This window comes from Periplaneta americana, chromosome 10 (assembly GCF_040183065.1).
Source record: "Periplaneta americana isolate PAMFEO1 chromosome 10, P.americana_PAMFEO1_priV1, whole genome shotgun sequence".
Classification (NCBI taxonomy): Eukaryota; Metazoa; Arthropoda; class Insecta; order Blattodea; family Blattidae; genus Periplaneta; species Periplaneta americana.
This window is the reverse complement of record NC_091126.1, coordinates 1,405,365-1,431,865: the sequence shown is the minus strand read 5'-3', so window position 1 is coordinate 1,431,865 and position 26,501 is coordinate 1,405,365. Positions and strand designations below refer to the sequence as shown.

The 26,501-nt window shown below is 34.6% G+C and overlaps 1 protein-coding gene across 6 annotated transcripts in view; it reads right to left on the bottom strand.

Moving 5' to 3' along the window:
* Nucleotides 1-26,501, bottom strand: part of LOC138707373 (exportin-T-like) — a 222,958-nt gene that overhangs the window by 94,611 nt on the left and 101,846 nt on the right. For all 6 annotated transcript variants that reach the window (XM_069836688.1, XM_069836689.1, XM_069836691.1 and 3 more), the window contains 4 exons: nt 17,595-17,864; nt 13,406-13,485; nt 7,561-7,705; nt 1,215-1,360 (listed from right to left, as the gene is read on the bottom strand). In XM_069836688.1, coding sequence (XP_069692789.1) covers nt 1,215-1,360; nt 7,561-7,705; nt 13,406-13,485; nt 17,595-17,864 — 641 coding nt within the window. The remainder of the gene's footprint in view (nt 1-1,214; nt 1,361-7,560; nt 7,706-13,405; nt 13,486-17,594; nt 17,865-26,501) is intronic.

Sequence of the window (26,501 nt, the reverse complement as noted above, 5' to 3'; positions counted from 1 at the left end):
CATTCTCAGTCAGTCCTCGTCCGTACGTAAACAGAGAACATTGAGATACATAAACATATTCTTCATTTGTGTTCAGTGAAGTGATAACAATCCCGAAAACAGATGTTAAAACATAGGGAATATGGTGTAGTGATACTGGTGAAACAATTAAGTGTCGGTTATATATGTGTGCATTAAAAAAGATAACAAAACAATCGATAGAACATCACTGTAATACACAGAAACACATGAAAAATGTTGCTCGAATGTTAGAAGAAAATAAGGGTTCAAGTTCAAATTCCGCCTCAAATATGAAATATGACTTCTGCCAAGATTTGTTTCGAATGATGATAAGTTGCAATTTTCCATTCAAAACGTTGGACAATCCTCACTTTAAAGGTTAGTTACCACTATCGTGCTCTGGAGTGAACAAGGCTCCGAAATCAGCTACAAGGGTTGGTCCGGTTTTTTTGCCACTACTGTACATTGCCCCTGAATACTCCAGAGAATGAAGATGTCATACTAAGTGATTTAACACAGACAGATACTCAATAGTCAAAAATAAAACTAATTCATACTTTAATTAATCATTTACTGAAAGTAACAAAACTACATTAGAATGCAACAGCAGGCACGCTATCAAGGAAAGGAGCAGAAAATAAACATCCAAAAATGTCTTTTATTTTATGTTAAAAGAAATATTTAATAAGAACTAGCTAAGCTTTAAACCAAATAAACTGAAAACAAAACCTGCACATCAACATTAAATCTCACACTAATTTATTTAAAGACTCATGTATTGAAAATTTGGCATTTAGTACAATATGACTCAATGAAATTTACACATCTCGATAAGAGAGATCATGTAATATATAAGTGCTGTAGGCCTACTATATGAAATGCATATTCCTTAAGGAAAGCCAGTCGTTGAATTATACTGGAATGCTACAAAAGTTCCCAGAACTTATGAAGGAGAGAAGAAGGGATTGTATCTTATCAGGAACACAAGGAACTCAATCTGTGAGATTCATAAGAAATAGTGTGGAATTTTCTGAAGAAACAGACTTCCTCCCACTTACTTCGTAAAATGCAGAAATGTTAAAATTATGCTCATGCTATTACAAGGTATGTAATATTAAACCACGTGTGAGTAAAAAGCTATACAGTGGAGATCTAATTATGCGCACACATTGACATAAGCCCATTAACAATTCCTGGTGAGAATAAATATTTACCTAAACTCCTGGAATGTAGCTTCATCTTCACCCTCCTGTTCAAAGCGATATGACTCATCATATTTCATCTTGTGCACTATAGTTACCAGGACAGAATGTGCATAACTCAACTGTTCTTCTGTTTGCATTACCTTTACTTTTAGCATCTGCAAAGAAACCATTCTACATTTCATGAACGGAAAATTATGCAAGTGGGGAATAAAAGTGTATAAAATTAAAACTAGAAAACACATTACGTAAATGATGGCTACAACATGAAGAGTTCTAGTGTTGTAAAATACACTTCGTAAAATAAAAATAAGCAACTAATTCTGATTCCTTATGTAGAATATATTCGATGCTCTAACTATGAACATTATTAATTACTAAGAATTTGGTGTACAGAATTTATACAAGGTGAATCTGACACCACCACAGGACTCAACTGAATGTACAGTAGTGGCAAAAAAAACCGAACCAACCCTTGTAGCTGATTTCAGAGCCTTGTTCACTCCAGAGCATGATAGACTGGTAACTAAGACTTTCGTGGTTTGAATCCTGCCTGGGAAGGAAACTTTTTTTTGTTCCTTACTCAAATTTATTCCCAATACTTATCGATAGCTGGTAAAATTCATGTTCTGGGAATAATAAGTTAATTAAGTAGTAAAATATCGCTGCAATCGAAAAGTATTGGGAATAAATTTGAATAAGGAACAAAAAAAAAAGTTTCCTTCCCAGGCAGGATTCGAACCACGAAAGTCTTAGTTACCAGTCTACTGTGCTCTGGAGAGAACAAGGCTCTGAAATCAGCTACAAGGGTCGGTCCGGTTTTTTTTTGCCACTACTGTACTATCTGACAAACCTCTCTGACTTCCAGTATCAGAATGAATTTAGTGCAGTCTTAAACAACGAATTTTTATATGTAGGGCATTTATTACAATGATTTTCATGTAGGAAATATTGCAACAATTAATTTTTAAGTGGTACTGGCAGTCTATCCACAATTTTGTTGATCACACTTCAATCTTCTCTTACCTCAATACTGCAGTATGAAAAATCCCCCTACATTTTGCAGTACACACAGGACTATTAAATGCGTATTTTTTAAGAGATGATATGTTACTTTTACATTAACGACAATGCAGAACCAAGGACGAAAATAATAATGGATATTTTATGAAGAATAAATCCAATGCTAACTCATCCCACTGTGAGTCATAGTTTGTGGCCTCCAAAATCACGATTCGAATTTGTGCGATTTTTATGTGTGGGGGAAGTTTAAGGGCAAAGTGCATGAGAACAATCCTCAGGCCCGAGAAGGATTTAAAATATCAGGGGAGAAATTCATCTATTAAACGGCTGCTGTAAGGTAAGGTTACCAGACACCCCAGTTTCCTGGGGACAGTCCTCAAATTTTGCTTCTGTCCCCAAACAAAATTCATCCTCAGAATGTCCCCGAATTTAATAATTTTTCCCCAGACATTACCAGATTTTAAGTGTTAATTATTATAATTTTACGAAAATGCTGTTGAATATCACTGTCTTCGGTATTCATGCCTGTTGAATGTATATTGCTGAGAGAAAAATTTGAAGAGACATTCCATTACTTTTCTTGACCTGGATGAAATAATTTATTTTATGAAATTTCTTGCTTGAAGAAATATGTGACTTCCGAGGAAATAGCAAATTGGAATGGAAAAATGCTACTCTTTGCTCAAAATGGAGTGAAATGTTTTAAATTTTCTCAGATAAAATGATTTTCTATGTGCAATTCCAGAAGTTGAAGAAATTCCACAAATTCCTGGAAATAATGTTCAGTGAAGAACATTTTTTTCTTCTATGAAAATATTGTGAAGATCAAAAAAAAAATTCAGCACGAGTTTAGAAAATGTTCGAGCCATGGTTGCTATCTTAACTAACTTCAATATTAATATATTGAATTTTTTTTTCTCTTCTAGACATGCATTATTTTGGTGCTCACATGTAATTGGAAAATATCACAAGTTTCTGATCAATAGGAGCCGAGTAATTCAGCATTTACAAAACGTCACATGTTCTTTGTCTGTTCAGTAGTTTCTGGAAATTGTCTCATGTTAAACTCGTCTCATCATGTGGTAGCAACGATTTCTCAGATATTTTGACGAGTAAAATATATTTTCTTTAATTACAACTGACTGGTAATAAATGGTTATGTGTTATTATTATTCTTTTACAATAGGTTGAGTTCGTAAGTATAACTTCGCGTATTCTTTAATTGTGAATGAATTTCTTCATTAAGTTATGTGCATCTTGCCATTAGTTCGTTCCCTATTGCAACCAGATGTTAATAAATTGGTAATGACAGTGATGAGCTGAGGCATTGAGTACGTTAAAAAATCCACTACAAACAATACCAGAAGAAATAATCTAAGGGCTCAATCCCAATATATTTTAAGTGATGAAGAGAGGCCAACAATCCAAGATTTAGATTCAGTTAATTATGAAATAGAAAACTAAGCACAAAGAATAAAAAATATAACTGACAAAAAATATCAACATCATGAATGTCTAAGTGATGAGGAGAAAAGTACAGTATTCCAACAGTTACTAGAATCTTCAGATGATTATGAACCGCAAAATGCTCCAGGTGATTAATGTGCTGAATCAATGTATAAAAAACATAAAAAAACAAGAAGAAAAGGAAATCTAACCAAAAAGAGGAAATACAAACGGAAGTGCAGGCATCTGAAGTACAAGGAACCATTGGAGCTGATAGAAAAGAGAACCAACCTGAAGGAATACTGGAAGAAACAGAGACTAAGAGGAAGAGGAGCAGGAAAGAGTTGTCAAATCCAAAGAGCTGAGAAATAAATGGAAACAAAATGAAAAGAATGAGAGGGAGGAAAATACAAAGGTTTAAAGATAGTAGATGGCAAATATACTGTAGATTAGTTGAAGAAATCTACTAAAGCTACGTTATTCATGTAAATGGACTGCAGTGCGAACTAATTCACTAGCATGTTTATCTCGAACCTATGTGGAAATATAAGGCAAAACTTTTCAGTGAATTTCAAAATTTCTGCTCTAAGAACAATAAATAAAAAGCAAGTTGGTCAGTATTTTGTAGATTGATGTACAAGTTCAACATTGGTATTTATCAACCTGAAAAGATCAGTGTCAATTATGCATAACATACAATCTAGGTACTGTTTCATCTGAGGAGTACCAGGCTAACCTGAAGGAAAAGGAATCTTCAAGGCTTCAGAAACATTTGGAAAAAGAAAAACCTATGAATAATGACTCATTCTTCCCCTCCTTTTAATCACATTTACCTAATAATTCCATTTTATCACTGATAATAGTTATTTCATTTTAGAGATCGGTAGAACGTTCAGTAAAGTAATTTATTACCAACTATTTTCGTTTGCAAAATGTCATAAGTGAAAATCAGTGCATAAATGAAATGCAAATTGGCATAAGTTCACAAAAATAGAAATATGAGGCAGTTACCAGTTACAAAATGATAATACCTTTTAAAAGATGTGTTTTTATGATAATATTTATAGTTTCAAAGTAATTGATCTGAAACCAACAAAAATATTCAGTTTTTTCCCTTTCCTGAAAAACTGGTAATTTTGACATAATACATTTTGCACAAACATCAACGATATGCTTGATTTGATTCTCTCACTGTGTTCTTTCTTCTTCTGAGAATTGGTCGTGAGTCTATCAGACCATTGTTATATATTGCTTTTTCCTTCCTATGAATCTATGGACCAAAAGGTTTCATTAGTTTTTTTCCTGATCATTTTCAATAATTTGATGACTTTTTTCCCTCCTTATGTGAACAAGTTATTGGTAATAATTTTCTCTCTTCATGTTCTATTAGAGTATTAAGTGTTACTGTTTCTTTCCAATCCTGACATTTCTTGCGTACCATCTGAACAGCTTGTGTTATTTTAATATTGCACTTGTAGTTATGCTCTTTCAAAATCCTAATTATACTATCAATTACTTTAGCCATGTCACTGTTTAACTAAATGAAGTTAACAAAAATAAATAATGAATGTATTAAATAAAATTGTGTTGAAATAGAAACATACTTAATTGTATGTTTCCCATTACACTATTATGGTTTCCAGTGCTGGAATTTTCTCCACTTGAAGCTTGTCTACTTGTTTGGATTCTTCATTCTCCCAAGAGAGTAGGCGACCATTTACAGTAGAATCCCTCTCTTACACTTTTCAAGGGACCAGCAAAAAATAGTGTAATTTGAGGGAAACAGTTTAGTGGTATTAAAAACTACAATAATTTATTTGATACAAACTCAGCCACAGAATGAATTTACATTTCTCTGTTAGTTTTTTCTTGTGAAGAAGTCAGATATTTTGGTTTGTTGTTTATTTTTATTTTGCAATGACCCTATTTGTTTTTCGAGTTCATACAGATTCTCAAAAATAGTGCCATCACCATTGGCAGCAGGAAGATATTTCCACAGTGTTCCTAAAGCTGCAACTGCCCTGCAGTGGGAATAACACAACACTGTCAGTTTGAAAATGGTCAACCATTTTTTACAACGATTATTCTTCTGTAGTGAAGACATCATCTACAGATATGAAATATGAAAACGTTGCATCTGGCTGAAGAATTCCTCAGTCTGCATTTTCAAGTAGGCCTGTTTCCTCTTCTTCCACAACCATTTCTTCTTCAGCCATTCTTGAAAAGATGCCGCTTTTTGGAAGCAGTTGATAAATAACGCTCGACTGCTTCACATTCCTCAAGGCTTTGCTATAAACTGGACCTTAAAGTTTTTCGCATCCTTGCCACATTCCATGTAGGTTAAGCCCTCTGCACCAGACTCTTCCTGTAATTTGCCTTGAAAGCATGAATAATGCCTAAATTCAAAGGCTGCAATTTGCTTGTACAGTTGGCTGGCAAAAATTCCAACTGAATATTCCTTAGGTGCAAGGTTTGAGGATGGGCAGGGCACTGATCAATAATAAGCAGAATCTTCATATTGTGCACCCCCATTTTTGCATTGAGGGCATGTAATTGCTTAGAAATTAATCCAGAAGCCATCCATGCCTTACCATTGTTCACATACACAGTTGGTAGGGTTTTAACATTTGTAAAGAAGTGTGGTTTCTTCACTTTCCCAATTACATTTGGACGTAGCTTCTCACTTCCATCAGCATTTACCCCCCAACATCACTGTCAGACGAACTTTGCTATACTTGCCTCCATGGCATGTTTCAACTTTCATCGATAGAGTTCTGTTGGGTAGAAGGTTGAAAAACAGACCTATTTCGTCGATACTGAAAATGTCTTTCAGGTTGTACCCCCTCATTAACTCGCGAATTTTGGCGTTCTTCCAGTGAGAAACTGTATCTTCATCCACACTGTTGGATTCCCCATATACAGCATTGTACTTTTTCTTCAAGTGATCTATCCTACCATTAGAAGCAACAACGTTCTCAATGCCTAGCATGTCAGCCACTTTTAAAGCTTTCTCATGCAAAACAACGCCACTAATCGGTATGTTCGATGCCCTTGCTTTCTGGAACCAGTTTTTGAAAAGCTCTTCCATTTCATCGTATTTTGAATATCTAACATATTTCCTCTTTTCCGAATTGGGTCCACACTCAGTTGCACTTCTTTCAATTGTTTCTCGAGATTTAACAATGGTGTTTATCGTTGAGACCGGTATCTCCAACTCGCTAAAACATCTATAGAATGAGATCAGTATTACCGTTGGCTGTAAAAGTACAATGTTGGCGATATTGAAATTCATAATCCAAGCGCATCTGTTAGATATAAACACACCATTTAACTTCCTAGCATTTGAGACGTCATTTTTGTGTCCGCTCACAGCGATGTAAACAGCAGGAAATTTGAAAGTATGCTAATGTAAATGCGAGGTTTATATAACATGAATGTAAGAAAATTGAAAGGACCGAAAAATAATAGTGTAAATGGCGGGAAAACGTAAATAGCAGGGTTCTACTGTACTACAGAATGAAATATAAGTCTTAACACTCAGTGTGAAACCCAACATTTTCTTATGAATTGTGATCTATGCAGGACTTGAGGCTTTCCTGTCATTGGATATGGAATAAACTCTTCTTGGGTTCTCAGCCAGGTGAGTTGGATTGTTGCTTCCAAGCTTTCGATGACTAGCGCTGCCATCTTCTTCACAGATTGATGGAAGAGCTAGTCATTGAAAGCTTGAAAGCAACAATCCTACTTACCTGGCTGAGAACCCAGGAAGAGTTATTCCAAATTGTGATCTGTCTATCTATGATTCTAACACAAATTTCAGTTATGGCCATGATGTGATGGAAGTACGAGAATATTGTATTACATACTGAATAGGCTCTTATTTACTCACATGGATGTACTCCTTTGCAAATTCCAGAACCGCAGCAGAAACGTCGTCATAATCATTATTGAGAAACTCAATCATAATTGGAACTTTATGTTCTATAGCCGTCTGTAACATTGTAATCTGTTCAGAAGATCCTGTTTTTGAAAGCCTGTAATTAAACATATTTTCAATATAGAACTGAATACTATCAAGTAGCACTCACACACTAATTTTGTCAAAATTGCAAAACGAAAAACCCATCAATATACAATATTTCAATTGGAGATCACATAAGTAGTGTTTTCACTAATGTGATTGAAATGTTTGCCATACTGTTATATAAAGATTTTATTTAAAATGCTGGCTAAGTCCAGCTAGTTCACGCCCTCTACCCATCATATCACGAAACAAAAAACAGTACTGCAGTTTTCTTTCAGAAGTGGTATTTTACATTAATTTTACTGTTTGCATGCTCATGCAATTGGTTAATTATGGCAATCAGAAAAACACTAGGGCCTACAGTGAAAAAGTTTTTAACATGTTTTATGTATTAAAACGAAGTCTGCACGATAGGTATAAGTATAAGACTGTTTTCGCAAAATATCCAGGTATTCCTGTTTCATGCAGACATAAAAATTAGTAAAAAAAAAAAAATAGACAAGCTGAGTCTACATTGAATGTAAGCGCAAACAGAAGAGAATTATGAGGAGTTAGCTGCTAAACTATAAAATTCACTTGAAAAAATCTCATATAATCCTTGCACAAGAGAAATTAGTGTGCAATGTATGGGCGAGAAATCCAAACATTTGTGTTGTAACTTGAATGTTTAATGACAACTTTTTAGAATGTTTTCATGTCAACAAGCAGGATTTTGAACATTTTCTGTAATCAATGTTATTATTTATATTCAAATCATTTATGTTACAAGTTTTTACTAGTGCTAATTACTTGCATCTCGACATTAGTGATATTACACTGAACAAAATTGACCTTCAAAACATTTCTTTGCACAATATATATCATTTATTATGTATTTTGGTGTGCTGAGTTTTTATGTAGCACCTTCAGTTTTTTAGTAAATCACATTTTTTTATCTTCTTTGAGAGTAAGAAATAAAATCCCCACAGATGGACCACTTGTACTTGTCATACTGCACTTCTTTTTTTTGAGTAGTTCCATATCGTTATAACTTTGTTTCAGAATATGTATTATATGTCTTTCTCGTGTTAAATATTACTGTACCTGGTTAACATGTTTCGGTCTGTTATTGACCTTCAGAACTCTGAAGAAGGTCAATAACAGACCGAAACATGTTAACCAGGTACAGTAATATTTAACACCTTCAGAACTCTGAAGAAGGTCAATAACAGACCGAAACATGTTAACCAGGTACAGTAATATTTAACACCTTCAGAACTCTGAAGGAGGTCAATAACAGACCGAAACATGTTAACCAGGTACAGTAATATTTAACACCTTCAGAACTCTGAAGGAGGTCAATAACAGACCGAAACATGTTAACCAGGTACAGTAATATTTAACACCTTCAGAACTCTGAAGGAGGTCAATAACAGACCGAAACATGTTAACCAGGTACAGTAATATTTAACACCTTCAGCTCCCTGAAGGTCAATAACAGACCGAAACATGTTAACCAGGTACAGTAATATTTAACACCTTCAGAACTCTGAAGGAGGTCAATAACAGACCGAAACATGTTAACCAGGTACAGTAATATTTAACACCTTCAGAACTCTGAAGGAGGTCAATAACAGACCGAAACATGTTAACCAGGTACAGTAATATTTAACACCTTCAGAACTCTGAAGGAGGTCAATAACAGACCGAAACATGTTAACCAGGTACAGTAATATTTAACACCTTCAGAACTCTGAAGAAGGTCAATAACAGACCGAAACATGTTAACCAGGTACAGTAATATTTAACACCTTCAGAACTCTGAAGGAGGTCAATAACAGACCGAAACATGTTAACCAGGTACAGTAATATTTAACACCTTCAGAACTCTGAAGGAGGTCAATAACAGACCGAAACATGTTAACCAGGTACAGTAATATTTAACACCTTCAGAACTCTGAAGGAGGTCAATAACAGACCGAAACATGTTAACCAGGTACAGTAATATTTAACACCTTCAGAACTCTGAAGAAGGTCAATAACAGACCGAAACATGTTAACCAGGTACAGTAATATTTAACACCTTCAGAACTCTGAAGGAGGTCAATAACAGACCGAAACATGTTAACCAGGTACAGTAATATTTAACACCTTCAGAACTCTGAAGGAGGTCAATAACAGACCGAAACATGTTAACCAGGTACAGTAATATTTAACACCTTCAGCTCCCTGAAGGAGGTCAATAACAGACGGAAACATGTTAACCAGGTACAGTAATATTTAACACCTTCAGAACTCTGAAGGAGGTCAATAACAGACCGAAACATGTTAACCAGGTACAGTAATATTTAACACCTTCAGAACTCTGAAGGAGGTCAATAACAGACCGAAACATGTTAACCAGGTACAGTAATATTTAACACCTTCAGCTCCCTGAAGGAGGTCAATAACAGACGGAAACATGTTAACCAGGTACAGTAATATTTAACACCTTCAGAACTCTGAAGGAGGTCAATAACAGACCGAAACATGTTAACCAGGTACAGTAATATTTAACACCTTCAGAACTCTGAAGGAGGTCAATAACAGACCGAAACATGTTAACCAGGTACAGTAATATTTAACACCTTCAGAACTCTGAAGGAGGTCAATAACAGACCGAAACATGTTAACCAGGTACAGTAATATTTAACACCTTCAGAACTCTGAAGGAGGTCAATAACAGACCGAAACATGTTAACCAGGTACAGTAATATTTAACACCTTCAGAACTCTGAAGAAGGTCAATAACAGACCGAAACATGTTAACCAGGTACAGTAATATTTAACACCTTCAGAACTCTGAAGGAGGTCAATAACAGACCGAAACATGTTAACCAGGTACAGTAATATTTAACACCTTCAGAACTCTGAAGGAGGTCAATAACAGACCGAAACATGTTAACCAGGTACAGTAATATTTAACACCTTCAGCTCCCTGAAGGAGGTCAATAACAGACGGAAACATGTTAACCAGGTACAGTAATATTTAACACCTTCAGAACTCTGAAGGAGGTCAATAACAGACCGAAACATGTTAACCAGGTACAGTAATATTTAACACCTTCAGAACTCTGAAGGAGGTCAATAACAGACCGAAACATGTTAACCAGGTACAGTAATATTTAACACCTTCAGAACTCTGAAGGAGGTCAATAACAGACCGAAACATGTTAACCAGGTACAGTAATATTTAACACCTTCAGAACTCTGAAGGAGGTCAATAACAGACCGAAACATGTTAACCAGGTACAGTAATATTTAACACCTTCAGAACTCTGAAGGAGGTCAATAACAGACCGAAACATGTTAACCAGGTACAATAATATTTAACACCTTCAGAACTCTGAAGGAGATCAATAACAGACCGAAACATGTTAACCAGGTACAGTAATTTTTAACAACTTCAGAACTCTGAAGGAGGTCAATAACAGACCGAAACATGTTAACCAGGTACAGTAATATTTAATACGAGAAAGACATATAGGCTAATACATATTCCGAAGTGATACAGTGTTAAAAGTTGTGTAATCAAGATGTATAACTTTCTTTCATTTTCACTGCATGAGCAATGAGTACAGATGGTTGTATGTTTCCATTATGTAAGAGCACAGTTTTCAGACATAACTCTGATGGATCTATGAAGAGTCTTCATTAATCTGGGTTGTGTATTTTACCAAGAGCATTCATTAAACCACCAATATCACAACAGTAACACAGGGAATCCTCCATTTTGAAGTATTTAACCAGCTACTCCTCTCGTTTTTTAAATATAGATATGCTTGGATCTATCTGTAAGAAATTCCATTCTTTTAGCCTGGAACCTAAAAGTTGTGCTTGTGCTTTTGAAAGATTTAAATCTCGGACCAGATCATTTGACTCTCCATGAGTTACCTGATAACGCACATTCAAATCCGTGTCTTCAAATTCTGAACCAGAGCTTGATGGAACTTTTTCTGGGTTATCATTTCTTCCAATCTCGTCATCTAGGAATAGGAATCGGTGTCTCGTCACTGTGACTAACAGGCCTAATGGCTGATGGAATATTTAGGTATTCAACTTTCTTTAAATCTTTTCCTATAAGCCCCCCTATTTTAGTCATATAAAAATAACAGTCATCAATATGGTTTGTTGGTTGTTTGGTTGGTTCCCTCCATACCATCAGAATTCCGAAAAGCATAGAAACTTTCCGTTTGTTCTTTAACCACCCCCTTAGATGGCCACAACACACATGAGGAGCCCACAATCAAAGTATAATTCGTAAGTATTTTCTATTAGTGGTGTTATTCTCTATAAGATTTAACAGTATAAATTGTTAGAATCACTAATACACTTGCACTCTGTGTTCTAGTACTGTACTTTGATTTAATAGATCAATATAAACACAAATATAATATGCACTACACTACACACAAAGCTAAATGATGAATGTATATCAATCACACACTTCTTTACAGCAGTAAAACTTGTAAGTGACTGAGTCTGCTAACAAGGGGTTGAAGAAATTTCTCTGGGATGGTCTTGCCTTCAGACTGGTGCAATAAACAAGAGAAGGAATGGAGATACATAAAGTTAAAGGATACTTAGGAGGGAGTTTTGTATCGTAACAGAAATGAGAGGATTTGGAAAAGGAAACAAACTAGACCCTTTGAAAATGTTATCTTTACTGAATTTTTAAGAGGCATTGAAATGAAATAATGTCATGTGGGGCAAAAATATTATCACACCAATGTCCTTGTTGACTAAAGCAGTAAATTAATAAAAGAAATTAGTTAAATTACCATTATTAGCTCTTCATTATTGTATCATTTAGTATCAAAGAAATGTTAGCATTTATAGCCCGCCCAAAAAACAAAACCAGACCTTTTTTAAAAAACTGAGGGCGCGAGAGAAAAATGAATTGCACCATTAAATTCAACGCTAAAATCTGAATAGGAGGACCTTATTTCATGCAAAAAAATTTTTGCTATTATCTGCAACGTGTGTCAGTAGACAAGGGGAGACTTGAGAACAAACAGCGAACTTTCACCACCACTTTGAATAACCTCACTGCATTTCAACCAGATTTCGAATAGATAAAGAAAAGGATAGGCAACTTCAATAATATACTAAATTCTCACTGTCTCTCCATAAAAATTTCCAGAAATATTCAGTACCGTCAATGGGGGTAACATTGGCCCATTAAGGGTAACTTTGGCCCAATAGAGAATACATATTTGAATTGTTATATCTCCCACAAAGTGTGGTATATCTTAGTAGCTTCAACTGTGCTGTATAGATGGCAGCTCCTGCCAGTATTTTGTGAGAGATATAACAATTCAAATATGTAATCTCTGTTGGGCCAAAGTTATCCTTAATGGGCCAATGTTACCCCCATTGACGGTATTCTTTCGGTTATGTGCACCCTGAAATTTGTATTTTTGTGTTAGTTATATTGGTCAGGGCTCACTATTTCATCTCAACACATCATCTGTGTTTCTGTATTCTAGGTACAACAATGTAACAAAATACCTGCAAGTTTTCAGTACTTCCTTTTAAACTCTTTCCTACCTTACAAATCATAAGCACACTACAATATTTTGAATGACAATTGAAATTATCGGCACGATAAAATAAAATACCGTACATTCATCACTGAGATCAATTACTACTTAAGTCTCTTGAGTGCATAATTATTAATATTTCAACTTACTTGTGATGTGCCTCAGTTAAATTCAGTCCAATTCCATTCACCAATCGCGACAGTTTGCATGTATAATCAGATTCATCATCCTGAAAATATTATGAGTACAAATTTACCCAACATATTCATATTTCCATAAAAAAAAAACAAAATTGCATAAAAGCAGTAGCATACTTAAATGTTGTAGTACCAGTAATATATAAATGCTAACTATAGATAAATGAGAAGAAAAGACGAATTTCTTAAATATAACTCGAAAAGTCTCTAGTCCATCTGATAATATTATCTAACCACTCTGCACTTATCTTATTTCTGATAGTTTTTTCTAAAGAATTGTTGACACAAATTGGTTTATTGACCTCAACAAGTCCGAAAAACATTTTCATTTTATAATGGTACATACTTCACTGAATTCTGTGAATGCACCTTATAGACTTATTAAGAAATTACACTGATTTTCATTCATATATCTTACAAGAGAAATTCGTGAACTAGAAAGGCAAAATATTTCAATGACACTTTCAGGGTTTCAAGGGTACACTCCAACATACTTAGGTTGTGCAAAGGATAGTCTATCATTTTTCAAATAAATCACTTTTAAAAACAGTATCTTGACTACACATCAGTTGTACCTTGAATGTAAACAGTGAAACTAGCCAAGTTCGCAACATCACACATTATTCCAATATGGATTATGTCCTAGGTTGGAATTTTCGTTTTTCTTTTTTATTTCTGTGTGTTTTATTTTTCAGTAGTTTCATACTGTTTTACTAAGCTTCACATATGTTATACACTACGGTGTATCGAAAAAAAATTTTTTTTTTTAAAAATGAAGGTGGCTAGTGCGGAAAAGTTGCGACTTGTGGCAGAAAGACTGCAGGAAAAAGAAAATTAAATTTAATCATTATCTTGTGTCTCCGCATCAAAACTGAAGATTCGAATTTATAATAATAATAATAATAATAATAATAATAATAATAATAATAATAATAATAATAATAATAATAATAATAATAATTTATTTAATCTGGCAGAGCTAAGGCCAGTAGGCCTTCTCTTCTACCCAGCCAGATTCTATAACGCATTCTTATAAAAATTATTATAACTTCAGTCTGCATACCTATACAGCTACCCCCCCCCCCGTCAACCATATCTTTTAAAAGTTAGCAAAGATAGTACTAGAAAAGAAGTATCTGGCACCAGTATCTTCTTGTGGATTGAGAGAAGAGAGGGATGCTAGCAGTCAGAGTAGTATCTGCCCATCAGTCATATTTGGTAGGCTACGCTGGCCAGGTTTGTATCGCTGTTGTTCCTGTGAAATCCTGTGTCATATCAGTGGTTTAGTGGAACATGCAATAGTTCTTATGCATCGTGTTGTCATGAGCGGAAAAAATAATTCCGTACTCACTGTACTGCTGAGTCCTTTGTTCGATATACCAGGACCTATAAGAGAGTCGCAACTTCCAACCTATAAGGATGTGATAACACATTTTCTTCGGATCAGAAAGTTAAAGACAAACGAACTAGGTGGAAAACTCCTTTCAGTAATAGACATCGCTCATGTTACTGCTGACAAACTCTCGAGGTTTGAAAAACAGCAAGCCTTTCTACCATCAGCAATCATAGAGTAGTGGAAAAGATGAAATTGTATCATAGTAAATTTCAGAATATTCTGAAATCGCACTAACGAAATGGGCTAACCTCAAGGCGCATGAGTAGGCTTTTATGAATAAAGGTTGAAAATTGTTTGATATATGCACTTGTAAGTGCCCGGACCCGGAAAGTCTCTGTGAATGTGAGTTAAGTAGGAAAGTTCCATTGCTAGGAGTATCCTTTCTAATGGATCAGAAAAATTAACGAAATATTATTATTGATAATATCGACATCGTGACGACGAAGACAATATTTAAGAGTGAAGAGAGAAAAGCAAAGAGGCCCATTCGCCATCGATCTGAGGAAATGAGACTTGAATTCCAGGAAGAGAAAAATACACATCAGTTACAAGCTCTGAGTCTTCGCCTTTGCACCACTAGGAACAGCAGTGAAGCAGTGAGGATTCTGACTTTGAATCTAAGCCTTCTGCTGCTCAGGCTCGCTTGCCTCTACCAAAATTATCTTCAGCAGCCTTCAGATAGGCACCTCGAGGAGAAATGTGGCTCTAATTGCGACAGCTATGCTACAAGCACGAGAATAATATCTACTAGGAATAAGGGTCTTATAATAGATGGTCACGAGAGAAATGAAGATTGTAGATAAAATTCAGAAAGAAGAAACATTTAATAATAAATTCATTCGAACAGTATATTTTGATGGTCGAAGGACAAGGCACTAACACAGGAGAAAAAGGACAACCGATTATATCGCCAAGAAAAAGAAGAGGGGCATAATTATAACTTTATTAGAAGAACCACATTCAAAGTATATTCGACATGTCTCCCCTTTCTCTAGACATGGACATCAGGTTGGAAGAGCCGTGCTTCAATTTTTAAAGGCAAGTAAATTAGTGTATCGCCCCTAGCAGCACTTGGTTCTGATAGAGCCCCTACAAATACAGGAAGAAAGAACGGATCGATGATGTGCATCGGAAAGGAAGTCTGTAGGCCACTCCAACGAACAATTTGTCTTCTCCATGCAAATGAACTTCGAATCCGCTATCTCATGAAACATATTGCTGGTATCACTTACAGGTTCAGAAACATGTTCTGGACATATCGGAGAAGAGTTACTCCATTGTGAGACAAAATTATGCCGAATTTGAAAGTCATTGAAATACTCTAATCAACAAAATTAACGTGGAACGGATCTCCGATCTTAGTAGGCCTACTGACCAGGAGTATCTTCTGGGGATCTACCAAGCCGTTCATTCTGGCCATCGTCTTATTTTTTTTATACTTTGTAGGCCTCATTTATTTTTGACCTGCTGTTCACATTTTATTATGCTTTTTTCTTTCCTTCTCTATGTTATATATTATGTCTGATTTCTTCTTACTTGTTGTTTACATTTTATTATTATTATCTTATTCAGTTTTGTGTGTACTTTGTAAATTTGTAGTGTTTCTGTAACGCAGTTTTTACTCCTGGTTGAGTGTTAGAGAAGGCCGTATGGCCTTAACTCCGCCAGGTTAAATAAATCATTATTATTATTATTATTATTATTATTATTATTACTATTATTATTATTATTATCGTCCGATAAAGTTTGAAAGAAAGAAACCAGGGCCAGTTGTTCAATCTCAATTACTTACAACTGCTTACAGGATTCTCCGCTTGTGTGTGAGCTGTGGTAATCCTTCACATAATTTAGTGTGCATAGCTGAGAAATGCCATACTTCGAAATGAAGTCTGAGTATGCAGCGTAAATCAACATTTGACACCAGAGTATACTACTAAGGGTGGGTGGAGGGATGGGGCTGGAACTGCAACCACCTCCTTGTAGTGAGCCCTGGGTTATTTTTGAGTGTAAACTTAAAGAAATAGGCGAAGAGTTGCACTAGGAAACAAAATTTGAAAACAGACAAAACTTTAGTGCTGATGCGGAGACACAGGATATTGTCGAATTACTAATTTCTTTTTTTCTACGTTCTTTCTGCCGCAAATAGCAACTTTTCCGCACTAGCCACCTTCATTTTTCAAGAAAAGTTTTTTTTCGATACACCCTATTATACACACAACTAACGTACACCAAAATAAGTCTCGTAAATTGATGTATGGCAGGTATATGTTTACATATGAAATTCAATAAAGGAGGTACAGTAAGATGATAATACGAAAACTTCCAAACAAAAAAAATAAAAATAAAGTGAAAGAAAAAAATGAAAAAAAATGCAGATGTTAGAACCTCATGCAAAGTGTAGTGTCTGCTGTTACAAACCAGCTAGGCACACTTCAATTTACAAGCTGTAATTGATTTGCATCATCATCATCATCATCATCATCATCATCATAATAAGAATTATTTTCTAGAAAAATTGTCAGCATCTATCTGTCTACACTATAATCTAGATGTGTTGGAGTATATTTTTCTATGGGAGTCATTAAACGGATCGTCACTTCTCTTTGTTAGTGTGCTAATCAAATAATTTGTTACATTCTATTACACCTGAGGCCAAGTATAAGAATTATCAATCAATACATATTACTCCTGATAATAATATAGTTATCCTGTAACATGTAAATATTTTTCTTCAAAAGTCTTTACCTTAAACGGTTTCAATATATTCGAGTTCTGTAACACAGGAACCAAGGATTCAATAAGTTGGAATTTATCCATTGGTTCCATTCCTTTGTTTATGATGTCATGTATGCAATCGACAGCAGCTTCACGTGACTCAACAGTGCGCAGCAGAGAGAGCAGAACTTCAACAAAACGATCATTTGCAATCAGTGCTATATCAATCCATGATATATATGCACCAATTACTTCCAAACATTGATTTACAAGTTCTGCATTGGATGCCTCATATGTTTTCTGGAATAAAAAGTCAATGCCATGAAAAGGAATGGGTGAAGTAACAAGAAATTAATTTCCTTATACAAGTACTTAGAACTACATATACAAATCAAAAACTTTGTGTTAAATTTTTAAATGCACACCACTCCACTATTCACATTAGGCCTGAACATATTTGTAACAATATTTAATCTGCAATGCAATTTTTAAGAACTGTAAAAAATATTAATGCTGGAATTTGAAGTGGTTAGGTTTGGTATGGAGAAGTTAATGAGGCAGCATGTACAATTGGTACATTATGTGTGTGTGTGTGTGTGTGTGTGTATATATATATGCAACTAATACTACATTTCAGAGGGATAAACAGTTCTATTCAAAACCAAATCTTTTCCTCTACATATGCTGCGGAAATAAGCTCAAATACCTGTTCCAGTTATAGAGAAAAATGAAAGAAAAATCCATTATTAATTTTGGTGTATATTGTAATTTTATACATTGCAATATTCCCATGAATTTAGCAATCCATATTTGTCTAGTGTTGCTTTTTCGCAACAATTAACATGTGTGTGTTTCTTTGACTTCTACTAGCACAGACGTAAGACAACAATGGAAATTATTACATCTCTGATTACTATTAGCATGGTAATGTATTGTTGTATTAGAACTTGCTTGTCAGTTTTGAAATGGAAGCAGTGGTGAAAGGTTCAATTTTACCTTCTGTTATCATGGAAGTAAAAATAGAGGATCATTTCACGTAAAAAGTAAATTCTCAACCAGAATATCACATTTTTTAACAATAATTTTATATTGTATTTAGTATTAGTTGCGTTTTCGCAACACTGTGCTAATATAACACATTTACCAAACACACTATAGGATGACAATTTGTTTTCAGAAATATGATTTCAGAGAATGTTCTTGAAATTCTAGAGGATGATACTCAAACGTTTAATAATATTAATAGCATAAATTTCTTTCATCTCCTCTCTGATGTCAAAGAAGATACTGATGACGACAGTAGAGATGAAGATTTTGGTGGAACATACTATAATCTAAGCGGTCTTCAGATGCAGAATGGCATTTTAGATGTGGAGAAAAAAATATCTTGACAAACAGTGTTATTGAAAAAGAATCTGAAATACCAGTACCGGAATCTAACAATCTCGAAATAGTGGTAAGAGTAATCGTCAAGTGGTCAATGGGGAAAAAAAACAGGATTTATCAGAAGAAAACTATATCCGAAAAAATTGAAGCACACTGACACTGTTTCCAATCCGCACCAATTTACTAAGCAATCCCTTACACTGCTTCAGTTTTTTCAGTTATTTTTAAATGATTCATTGTTGGAATTGATTGTAAAAGAGAGTGTAATTTACGCCACACAGGAAAGAAAAACAAATTTTGAACTCCCTGTTGATGAATTGAATGTTTTTATTGCAAACTTATTAGTGAGTGGTTATATGCCTGTTCCTGTATTGGGAAGAAAAACCTGATGCTAAAATTGAAGAGAAGCAGATTGCAAGCTATAATGCGTTTTCTTTATTTGAATAACAACACAGCACTTGATAAGAATGACAAAGTTTCGAAAATGAGACTATGCCTAACATGACTAAGAAATTCATTTCTTGAACACAATGTTTGGGAAAAAGAGTCCTCTTGTGATGACGCCATGATACCTGGCATTGTATGAAACGGCATACCCATATAAAAGGCAAGCCAGTAAGGTTCGGATGTAAAGTCTGGTGTCTGAATCAAGTGCTTGGTTATCTTATAGATTTTGAAATATGTCAAGGGGCTAAGACCGCAAAATTTTTACAAAGAAAAGTTTGAACTTTGTGGAAGTGTACCTTTGAAATTTTCTGAAATTCTTCCTAAGAACAATTTGGGTAAGATTTATACACACCACATATTTGCTGATAATTATTTCACGAGCCTGAAAACAGTGGAGAAATTCAATAATTTCGGGCACAGTGAGAAGCGACAGATTAGAAATGTGTCCTATGAATGATAGTGCTGACCCTACGATTTTTGCTGTGATAATAATAGACTTCTGGTTTGTAGATGGAATGGCAACAATGTTGTGACCCTTGTATCTAATTGTTATGCAATAGCTCCTATAGGGAAGGCAACTAGATATTCAATAGATAGCCATCAGTCAGCCACACTGCTTTTTCGATACTTTTGAGATACAGAGCATCAAAGTTTCAATTTATTGTAATATGAACATTTAGTTTCTTACTTATGAAATGTTACGCATGGCATCTTAAAGCATTGAACTTATAATTACATACTTTCATAGCCTAATTAGACCACTTATTCATTTCATGTAGAATATTTAATTTTGCAGTTACAACTATGTCCTTCCATAATGAATTTTCAGGGTGAGACAAGGTTCTAAGTGCTGACAGAACTTTGTCAAACTATATTTCTATTCATTACTTAAAACGTTATTATTCATTACATAAAACATTTAAATTTGAAAAAAATTGTTCTCTTTTAATTTATAATTGGATAACAATTGATATTAAATAAATTACAGAAATTAAAATTACATTTTGTGAAAACAATCCAATCTCTGTTATATGTGTGGAGGATGTCTACTTCGAATATTGCATTTCCATGACTGTGGATTAGACACTACTTTCTGTACCTTCTTTTTTGGTGTATTTCTGAAATTAACAGTTACATATGTATTTTTCGTTGTTACTAGGCCTATTATAATTTCAATGTCACTTGTATTATTTAAATGTATTTATATATTTTATTTTTTTATATCATATTACATTTTTAAATTAAACAAATAATTACACAATTAAAAATATTGGTTTAAGGAGTTTCTTGAAAGTGAAGGTAGTCATCAAATTTATCACCAACGAATAAAAAATGTATATGCTAAGTAATGGGGATGTGTAAATGTTATGAACACTAAAAAAAATGGCTAAGTGGAAAACGAAGGGATTGAACATAAAAATCATCTTACGTAATGTTTGGCTGTCCTACATACTCAAAACTTTCTTCATGGTGTAAATCTTTGACCATCGAAATGCTATTATTGGCATTATAATTCTGTGAAACAGTAAGTCACCTAATTCAAGAAATTACATTCTTGGGGTTGTTTCTTCATAATCGTCATTATTAGATGAAGTAGGAGGAATCTAATCGTCAGGGTAGTCATCACGGAACTTATCGTCAGAACTCTGATATCCCACTTTCATTGTGCTGATAGCTGTTTCTTATGGGAAAAAAGTATCGTTATACAGATATTTGTTTTCAATTAATTATCAATAATCTAAACACATTACTCATATATTTATCAATACGCCATGAAAATTACAAATAAAATATATCATGCTTAGCTGTGCATAACACAAATTAAATTCCTGGATCTTTGCGGAGAATAGTAGCAGCTTGCAGTTAGAACTGTGTCAAAATAAATATTTCCAAAAGCTGTCATCAGATAGAACTCTGTCACATTGTTAGTTCGTTCATTTTTCAACAAATAGTGCTGAAATGTATTTATAAGCTAGAGAGTATTATGAAGAGTGATTACAAATGATAAACATATTTTTGCCAATTTTGTTAGTTAGAACCTTGTCGAACTGAGGCCATGACATCTTATCCAATCTTACAATCAAAATATTAGTACTTACAGAACCAATAATTGGTCAAAAAGTAGTGGTGGCCAATTTTTCTCTGGGGAATTGATGCTATTCTCCAAAATGCCTTGCTACTTTATAGTGACATGCACAACAGGTGGTGTGAAAACTAATATCGCTGACTTGCTGGAATTCCAACAGAAAGTTGCTTTGATACTTCTAAATATTTATGGAACATCAAGATCCAAAACGGGACCAGCCGAGACACCAACAGCTTCCCGAGTGCCAGAAGATGCAAGATTTAACAACCACAGCCACCTCCCTACTTCTCAAAATGTGCACTCTGCAGGTCCACAACTAACCACCATTGCATGAAATGTACAGTAGCTTTTTGCATTTCATGCAAGCTAGAAAATAATGTGAATTTTGGGTCTGTTACTGAAAACGCAAAAGTCTGCCCTGTCTCATGTGAACACTATGGCACGAATAATTGAATGTCTTTCTTTTTTTCAATTCCGAATTGTAATTTTGTTTTGTGTGTGACTATGTTATTTGCCGTTATGTATTCTGCAATATTATTTCAGAAAACGTAAATTTGAATGTTATAAAATCATAAAGAGTGGCATTCCTGATTAATAAAATTGCTATATATTCACTATAATACCCATGAAAATATTCATCGTTAGTCTCGGCTACATTTTAGCCATCATTCCATTCCAGGATATATAAAATCATACACATCTACCTAGAGTTACATTTTCGCAACATTCATTTCTAAAGAAATTATCACTGTTTTTTTTTTTCAGCAACATTGTATAACTATTTGTACTGTTCCACACATACTTTTGTTTAAGTACAGTAGAAATTTAGAACAAAAAATGTTTTGGGCATATGCGGGTTAAATAGTATTGTACTTAGGCAAACACACTGAGAACAACTAATTCATTGAAGATACTTAGAAGGCAAAGAATACTAACTTCTTCTGTGGACAGCCTAATCTCATAGGCGTTTAAATGCTCATTTCTTAATATAATAATTCCTGGGCAAACCGTTACAATAAAGAAACGGCTGCAAATAATTTTGAATTCAAATTGATTTTGTCTAAAATTTTGTACTTTTGTGGCCACTGGAAGAATTTTTTAAATTTTGTATAAATTCCTAAAGTCAGGTTATACCTAGAGCCCAGATTCATAATGCAAAATGCCATATTGCATGTAAACTAATGTAACATCTGGAAACACAGTTTTCTTCCATTATCATGACAAAAGTATTCACTCAATACCTCTTTGGTAGTGCATATGATTACATACTTTAAGATTTAGTAACACCGCACACATGATTTTTCTATTTCGCTATAAAAAAAATGGCATATTCAGCAAATTTCCCAAGCTTAATGAATAAGGAATGTTTCACATGATTCATTTCCTTTAGTACCACGTGAATCAGTCTATCTGAAACAATAACAAAAATGGAAGCAAGGTGTCCTCGCCCTTAGTTCAACATGGGATGCTTTGATTCCTGAAACATATGGAGTTACAAAAAGAGTTACTGAAAAACTTCAATCAGTGCATACAAACATTTTTCTGGATATCATTCTGTTTGTAAGATAACAAAATTGTTACGTGGTGAAGCAGAAAAAATAGAAGAGGAGTTGATACAAGAAGAAATATGGAGTTTTCTCATGAATCCCTGACTTCATGTAATGTGGACAGCTCATTCTTAGGCATAGGAGCTTCACCATGGAGAATATGAAGATGACATTCACTTTTTCCTGCAATCCTCAGTTTTAATGTGAGTGAATGATGGAAATATTATGATTATTATTATTATTATTATTATTATTATTATAAAGCCTTATAAATTATGAAAGCTCTTGGCTGCTAACTTACTACTGCACTCTGTCCTGACATACAATTTTCCAGTTAACATGAATTTCTAAAATTTGTAGATCCTTCTTCAGATTGTCCAAATATGTAAGCATAGGCCTTCCCAGTGATCTTTACCCTGAAGGAGTTTATGTGAACACCCATTTCACTCTTCTTGCACATGTCCAATCCATTGCAGTCTTGTTGCTTTACTTCTGGCCGCAATATCAGATTCATTATAGAAATCATAAATTTCTTTATTGTATAGTTTCCTTCATTCCAAAGTATCTGCATCTCGAACTGCTCCCAATATTTTTCTCAAAAATTTTCAAAATTCATTCTCATCTGATTTTGTGAGTATTCATGTCTCAAAAGCAGAGACTAGAACAGGCATAATATGAGAGAGAGAGAGAGAGAGAGAGAGAGGGGGAGGGAGGGAGAGGGAGAGGGAACGGGAGGGAGGGAAGGAGGAAGAGAAAAAAAGAGAGTGTGTGAGTGTGAGTGCGAGTGCGAGAGAGTGTGTGCACGTGTGTGTGTGTGTGTGTGTGTAAAATTTTGATTTTTATTTTCAATTAATTTACTCTTAATATATCTGATAAAGCGTAACATTATTTTTTTTCTATGTACGGGCATTTATTTCTTGTTTTACATTATTGTTCTAAGTAATTAATGTTCCTAAATAGTTAAAACTCGTTTAGCCTACTTCATGCATATCTGTATTAATTGTCATGTTGTTATTTACATTTAAATTACAAGTGAACACAAAATATTTCTTTGTAAAGATTAATTTTTGGTTCTACAGAATTATCAGTCTGTTATGGTTAGATGGAACCCGGGTCCCCAGCTGTATGCACTAAACTATGCCGAGGCTCAATCCACAGCACCAGATCGAATCCTTCTCCTTTGGTATTTTCCTTTAGTGGCCTTATTCCATGTTCAACATATATAACTGACACATAGTACGGTATATTATATTAAGTCAACTGTCACCACACAAGAAGCGCACTCAATTGAGTGACTTGGTAGCTGGGACTCCACAGTAGGCTTATATATGCACTGTTGGGCAAATAATCTTCGTAAAGATTAAGCTTTGGTCCTACAGAATTATCTGTTATGGTTACCATATTTCGTTTCGTCAACATTTACTTTAAGACCAGTTCCTTGTAAAGCTTAATATATTCATTTTGCTCTCCAACTTCGTACCAAATTAGAAAGATTTTATTGCTTGAATAATTTTTTTCAGTAACTGAATTTAACAGAACAGGTGACAAGGAATCTTCCCGTTTAACTCCAGTTGTAACATCGAGATTGTTGGATAAACAATTCTGTATTTTAACTTTATAATTGGAATTTACTATACACACACTTTCGACAAATTTATTAATTTCTGATGGATACCAATCCTTTCATAACTAAGGTGACCAGATATTCAAGTCCCAAAATCGAAACCGCACACAAAGTGCAATAGTAAATGAATGTTGAACTTTTTATCTATATACATGTAACATGAGAAATATAAGTACAAAATAAAAACAATAATGATAAAGCAAACTATTGCAACACATGGATAAAATACAAAAATAACATATTATACATATTAAAATCGATTGCATGTGTTGCATAGATCGGTCCAGAAGGAATTCAATTGATAATTCTGTGTTCTTGAGAGTTTACAAGTAATTACAAATTCTAACTGGTTCAGTTGCTCTTACTTTCGCCATGCTATCACCTCTATCCGTGCGTTTTTTTTAAGCGCTTCATGCCTTTGCTGCAGCAAAATGAGGGTCGAAAAAAAAAGTAAGTAGGTCAACTGACTGCAAAATGGTGGACAATTAATATTGGCTTCTATTTCTGCCGTAATAAATTTAACCCTAAAAGAACCAAACATGTTAAATAATTTCGACTTCCATGATAATGACATTGGATTATTATTACTAGACGATTTTGACAATAATAAACGTTGCAAAAGACCAAAACACACATTCCACCATGATGGATCGTGCAGCAAACTTGTAAAGCGAAGTTTTGATTTGCTGCACGCTTGCTACAGAGCTGCTGCAGCAACGGTGAAGCAAATGTAATAAAAGAACGGTCTTGCTGCAGCACTTTACGTCTTGCTTTAAAAAAAAAACGCACGGTGTGTCATTTAACTCTCGTGGTGGTTAGATTACCTCTGTTGAGGAGAGAGGAGAATTTCCCCCCCCCCCCCGATTCCATTGGAATTTCCCCAAATGCTGGTTAACTTTCTTCTAGGGACAAGAAAGGGTTCTGTTAGCATCTGTTTCCTTACTCTTTTATGAAGTTAATTTTCTTGGTCTTTAATAGTTTTTCATATCCTTTCCTTCTCTCTGCATAGAGGTTTAGATTTGTTCATGCTTTGTGCAGAAATTTGATAGTTTCTTTTCTCTGTTTGTAGCACTCAGCATAAAACCACAGATTGTCTGTTCTTTGCCTCTGGGAGACGAGTCATGATTATATACAGTTTTCTGTTCTTTTCAGAGAGAGAGCTAGTTAGCCCTTCTTAAGGAGGGCTGAAGTTTCATCAATTGCGTGCTTTCCAGTTTCTAGTTGTGTCCCCTCAAGCTTTCTTGAGACTGTAAAAAACTTTACTGTTTTTTGTAGGCTCTATGCTTTGTTAATGTAATTGTTGATTCTCAGAATGGTGGTGTCGTGAGTTATATGAAAATGCAATCTTGGAGCATCAGGCTACCATACCACATGGAATGAAAACTTTAGTCACTTAGCCAATCACATGGCTTATAACATATCTCCCAGCCGAATCACAGCACACTGGAAAAGTGGCTCTGCCAGCTCCTCTTATTGGCTGCCACCCATATGAAGCAGTAATGATTAACTATATTGTCAACATTACAATTCACTTTACTATGAATGTAGAAAAATCTAAGTGGGAATAAATCATAACATCTTGACAAAATCCAGGGCAAATTGGCATCCTGGAATGCCTTCAGAAAAATCCGGGACATGGGGTCTAAGTTTGGAACTGTCCCAGGAAAATCGGGACAGATGGTCACCTTATCACAACATCCCAAAAGTAATCTCTATCAATGCTGCTGAAAGAGTTTTGGAAATCAATAAACAGCACATGTACAGCAACTGTATTATAAACTGTAGATCGATTCCTTCTGAATCTAGCTTGAGCATCGTTAAAAATATTTTATCTGTATATGGTCGAA